Source organism: Habropoda laboriosa, unplaced genomic scaffold (assembly GCF_001263275.1).
Source record: "Habropoda laboriosa isolate 0110345459 unplaced genomic scaffold, ASM126327v1 scaffold134, whole genome shotgun sequence".
NCBI classification, from domain to species: domain Eukaryota; kingdom Metazoa; phylum Arthropoda; class Insecta; order Hymenoptera; family Apidae; genus Habropoda; species Habropoda laboriosa.
The window spans coordinates 1342604-1348603 of NW_017100266.1; the positions used below are offsets into that span (position 1 = coordinate 1342604).

At 38.5% G+C, this 6000-nt stretch overlaps 1 protein-coding gene across 1 annotated transcript; it reads left to right on the top strand.

Moving 5' to 3' along the window:
- Positions 1-1199: 1199 nt before the first annotated feature.
- Positions 1200-5659, top strand: LOC108573269 (slit homolog 1 protein-like). Its single transcript, XM_017935668.1, has 6 exons — positions 1200-1381; positions 1449-1519; positions 1918-2341; positions 2789-3116; positions 3207-3809; positions 3932-5659. Exons 3-6 carry the CDS (start codon positions 1953-1955, stop codon positions 5459-5461), a joined length of 2850 nt encoding a protein of 949 aa, XP_017791157.1. The 5' UTR covers positions 1200-1381; positions 1449-1519; positions 1918-1952; the 3' UTR covers positions 5462-5659.
- Positions 5660-6000: the final 341 nt, after the last annotated feature.

Sequence of the window (6000 nt, forward strand, 5' to 3'; positions counted from 1 at the left end):
ACTACCAGGGTGGGTCAACTTGACCCTGATCAGAACAATAGCTTGAACATATACCTCTCCAGCCTTACTATACTTCTTCTAGAATCTTAATGCCTTCTTTCCATACACTCAAGCCACGATAATAATAGAATAACAATTTTAAACCAAATGAATCATGTGGAACGTTTTTTGCTACCTGTTGAGGGTCAAGCACTTTAATCTGTATGGGCCAACATATGGCAATCTATTGAGCTAAATAAGATAGGCGAGTAATCACGTATCGACCAATTTATCCCTCACACTTGGACCGAGTGTTAACACCATAACGGTGTCGAAATTATAGCTCGTCTAAAATACTCGTTCCAATAATAATAGCATAATAGATGACTCTGGTTTAGGAAAAACGGTATCAGATGACGCGATGACGGCGAAAAACATGTAGGTTACACTCTAGTTTTGCATTGTGGGTCATCATGGAAGCATTAAAACTTGGTCGGAGACCTTCGACGTTTTCAAGGTTGTTCATGTTAAACCTAACCTCGTATTTCAATCCTTTATCTTCTTATTTGCTAAAAAAGTTAATACATATCATATCAGAGAAAAATTGAATTCAATGCAAAAGACTCGGAATAATGATCATGATGGTGCTTCTAGTCTATTAAAGATCGCCAGACGTTCCGAAGTCCGTCAAAGATAACCCAGACCTTGCTTGTAACTCGAACAGCGGAACCAGAGCTGAGGTATACAGCTGCAGGTGCAGGCCAGGCGACGAGTCATACTCTGGCAAGTGTATCACAGCGTACGTGAGTTCTCCTGCCAAACTAGAGCTGCGTATGCTAAAGATAGGTCGGGGATCGGCGTGTGTACCTACAACTGTTGCGGGGGACAAGGGCAACCTTGGCCTTACAAGTTTATATAACGAGGAAGCGCGAGAATCACGAGCTTAGTCGCGTCGTTTCGTTTCAAACCGAGACCTGGACGAGCTTCTTCGGAGCTCGTGTTTCCTAGTATACGTAAACAATCTGATTTTTTTTATTACTATTGTAGCCATTTAACATCGATCTGGAAGTGTTTGCTGTTTCTTCTAAAAATTGTTATAGTTCGAGTTATTCAATTAAAATATCTGAATAGTGATTTTCTTTGGAAAAATTCCTCTTTCAGTGCATCAGTTGTAATTGATGTTAATTAATGTTCTTGATGTTATACCTGGAAACAGTTAATGGTTGATACTGAGATTTATAAAAGTGATTTTGAAAAATTGGATCTGCTCTGCTAATTGCTTCACCAGTCACGTTCCATCGACGACAAATATGGTAACTGTTTATTGTTACGTTGGAAATTTCCAGTGATTATAAGGATGACAAAAAGGAGGGGATCAGCTCACCAGTGAAGAGTGCTCTAGGTTGGTAGACAATTTGGAAGATAATACGAGCAGTGTGTGTAACGCTCGTGAAAGTGAAACTTTATAGGCTACTGAGAGGAAGAGGAAGATCGCTTGGAAGCAGGAAGAACGCGGCTAGATCGTTTGAACGTGACCATGGTGAGTAGTGGCAAGTGGCGCTTCCGGTGTGCTTTCGGCACTGAAAAACTATAACACTGCACTTCCTGCTTCAGACTAAATAAATAACTTTAGAATAGCAAATAATGAAGTGAAAATATTAAAAAATTTCTATATTTGAATATACAGAGATTTGAATATCTGAACATTTCAAAATTTTAATATCTAAATATTTAAAAATTTGTATATTTGAAAATTTAGGTATTTGTATATTTGAAAATTAAAAAATTTGGATATTTGGTTTACAATACAAACTGGACTTCTGTAGAGACCTGTACGTTCAATTTTCAAGCGTAAATATTTAAACATTGCAATTTTTAATAATTTCGGTATGATTAATATGTAGCTACGTTGAAACCTAATGGTAAACATGTGTTCAGGTAACTCGACAGGCCTAGAATTGGAAAAACAGGCGATGCATCTGATTTTACTCTGGGCGTTGGTCGCCCTAATTGGCCGCGTCCACTGCAAATGTAGCCTAGCGCCGATTGTGGATGACGAACGGTCGATCGCCTACGCTTGCACACACGGCGACCTGAACGACCTCGACGAGATATCTAGTGACGCGGACTGGATAGAATTCACGGTGTCCCGATTCCATCTTATCCCAGACAACGCTTTCTGGCGCTTCAAAAACCTCCGTCGATTGTCATTCTACAATTGCCATGTGAACTTTATCGCCCCGGACGCATTCGCTGGTCTAAACAGACTAGAGTGGCTCATATTCCATGGAACAAAGATCCATGCAGCCAGATCCATTTGGTTTCGTCCTTTGACTAATTTAAGAAAACTTGTTTTGGATAGGTAAATCACATTTTCAATGGTTAATCTATAGACACCATTTGATGGGGTTAGGATGGGGTTAGGATGACATGAACCCATATGAGTTCGTTAAAACAAAAAGAAAAACATTAAATGATATAAATGAAATTATATTCAACTTTTCTGGTCTATTCTTGAGATCTATTGCGACTATGTGGATTAAATTCAAAGCACCAGGGTTAGAATCAGTTACCGGTTACGTAAAAACATCCCGTTCAGTGGTGTCGACGACCTAGTTGTCAATGTTGCGCGTAATTGCAAGCATGATGTCACTCTATTTGAAAAGGTCGGCAATAAAAGCATCGTGGACCAAAAATTTACATGACAAACGCAGAAGTAACATCTGAGTCCTGTGTAAAACACACGATTACATAAAAGTGATAATGGATTTTGTGTCTGTATCGCAATGTACGCTGGGATTGTTTACAGATGCAGTTTGGTGCATATAGAGCCCGATATTTTCCGTATGCTGCCCAGAGTGGAGACTCTAGGCTTGCGTGATAACGATCTGGACTGTTTACCGACCGAGGAACTGTCTTATCTACGCTTGCTCAAGGTTGTACGCATCGATGGTAACCCTTGGCTTTGCGAGTGTCGACACCGGCTAGACGAATATTTTCGATCTAGATCCATTGTTCAGGAAGCGGAATGTACGAGACAAATTACTGTCTGCAGGAAATATCAATGCATGACTCCAATAGGTTTACCTGTTCTTCCTTCTATTCTGACGACTCAACAGCTATACGATTTTAGCAGGGTAATAATACAAAGAATAATTCTGGTGAAATTCGAAAATTCGATAGATTCGAATTATTTTTTGTTTCAATGATAGGAATTTTAATTACAGGAGCGCACAGTTAATCGTGGAAACGAATTTCAAACGAACGTGTTCACTTCCCTAGACCGATTACCGGATAAAACCACCTGGATCGAGATTTCAGGTCTGAGCATAGAAACACTTCCCAAATACGCGTTCTTCCGTTTTGGAAATAGTTTAAGAAACTTGGATTTGAACGACTGTCAAATCAGCGTGATCGAAAGTGGAGCTTTCGCAGGCTTGCATAAATTACAACGTCTCTCCTTAGTCGGTAATCGATTTCCAATTTTGGGCTCCAACTGGTTCCGTGATCTCGTCAGTCTTCAGCAATTAATTCTTCAAAGAAATTACATAGAACAGATCGAACGTACAGCACTGTGGCATGTTGGCAATACTTTGAGGCATCTCGATATTCGAGATAATTTACTTCGATGTATCGCTATTGAGGAATTGGCCGAAATGAAAACATTGGAGAGGTTAGACGCAGCTGGAAATCCATGGTTATGTACTTGTCGAGAAAATTTGCAAAACTTTTTAACTCAACGAAAGGTGGGATTTGAAATCAATTCTGGTAGATGCTACGAAAGCGAGGACGACATATCAGATGGCAACACGGGCTGGCGTGAGCAACAGGTACGGTGCTACTCATTTTTGACTCTGGGTTTCGCGTTTAAATTCGAAAATTTGAAAAACGGCGCGAAAATATTTAAATTAAATTAAACGAATTAGTATATTATCTTTTTATTTATACACAGATGATAGTCGAGGACACTTCAATCACCACTGGCAAAGTGCACTGGACCTCCTTTGAAGATACTATCAAACAGTCGAATATAACAATAGTCAGACCGCCACCTTCAACTCCTCCTCGACCGAAAATTCACGGCATCATGGCTCAACCCCCTGTTTATGAAGGCTTATGTTATCCTGAAAAACCCAATGGATCGATCTATGTTTGCAAGGCCATCACATCAATCGAAGAATTAACCATAATACCACTCACAGTGCAAACTATTAACGTCACCTTGTCGAACATCAAAAAAATTCCGCAAAATACGTTCGTGCGTTTTAATGGATACCTCACGAGACTCGAACTTCGAGATTGTGGTATCGAGACTATCGAACCTCGTGCTTTTACGAATCTACACAATTTACAATACTTATCCCTTCGAAGCAATCAACTGGAATCTATAAATGCCGATACTGTCCAAGGTCTTTACAACCTAAAACATCTAGACATATCCCATAACAACATATATCGAATCACAAACGATGTGTTCGATAATTTACGGTATTTAATAAACCTAGATATGTCTGACAACTCTATGAACTGCATAGGCGTGGAATATATGGATCAACGATTACGCTACCTAACCTCTCTAGATGTTTCGAATAACCCTTGGAGCTGTTTATGTGGAACGAAATTGGCCGAATTTTTGGACACTCGCGACATAAAATATGATAAAAATTCATTGCTACTGAGAGAAGACTGTTACGCGTCAACTCAACCGGAAACGACCATTATTCCTATGATTTCGACTACAGCTAGTACTTCTCTCTGGAACGAAACTATAGAAGGGACCTGCATGAGTCATCAGGATAATACAGGGATACGTTATCGATGCACAGGTGGTAACTTATTGTTGCTGCAATCGATACCAACAGATGTCACAGCCATTGAATTTCACGAAGGCCACTTACCGCGGCTACCTTCAGACTCATTCTCAAGATTTATGAATTTACGCGAACTTATTATTCGAAATTCTGGTTTAACCACTGTGGAACAGGGCGCATTTAAGGGTTTACATATGTTAGAAAATCTCACGATTCAGGATAACCCTCTCGAGATGATAGGGTCTTCTTGGTTCGTTCTGGAGCATTTAGAAAGGTTAGATGTGCGCGGTAATTCTGTCAAATATATCGAACCAGGATCGTTTCGCAATTTAAATAGACTCTCTTATCTGAATCTTGAGGGAAACGACTTGAGATGTATTTTCACCAGTGATTTAAACGATATGCCTGATGTGTATATCGTGGAATTCTCTGGGAATCCTCTAAAGTGGAGATGCAGAGTAGAATTAGAGCAATTTTTGGAAGCTAGAAAAATTAGATTTATAAAAATCGAGAATTCCTGCGAAGGGAAAAAGATAATGAGGAATCTTCTTTTACAAAATAAAACCGATGGTACATTCGATTGTCCTTCTGATTGTTCAATGGCTACTGATATTGTTAGACACTTTTCAATCATATCTATACTACCATTGCTGATAACATTGGTTTATTAAGTGGCATTGTATTAAATACTTAACTAAGATACAATGATGTATGTGTTCATTCATTACAAAGCGCGTTTTGCATTGTATCTGTAACCGAATAGAAATTAGGTTAGAATTTATACGCGTTATTAATTTTTTTTACTAATTGAAGAATATTTACGTTGGGGGTGTGTGACGAAATATTGTAACGCAGTGCTTAAACATCTAAGGCACACAAGTTTAATAATTTGTTAGTGATGTTGCTGTCAGGAGAGACTAGCGAGAATCTAAAATTTATACATTTTTAATTTTATTAGATATTTATTAATGTTATTTATGTGCCATATTTTTCGCTGCAAAAAATCTATTTTTTATTTGTAATGATGTATTTATTGGGAAATGTTCGCCAAAAAATTCAATGATCTGACGACTGTTACTGTTTGAGAAAAATAAAAAACTGAACGGAAGCAGCTATGTAAGAAGGATTCAGGCCAGCCAGGCATTAATTGACTTACGCTTAAATAATTAATTAGCAATTGAATAAATAATTTATTGTTAGCAGACATAAC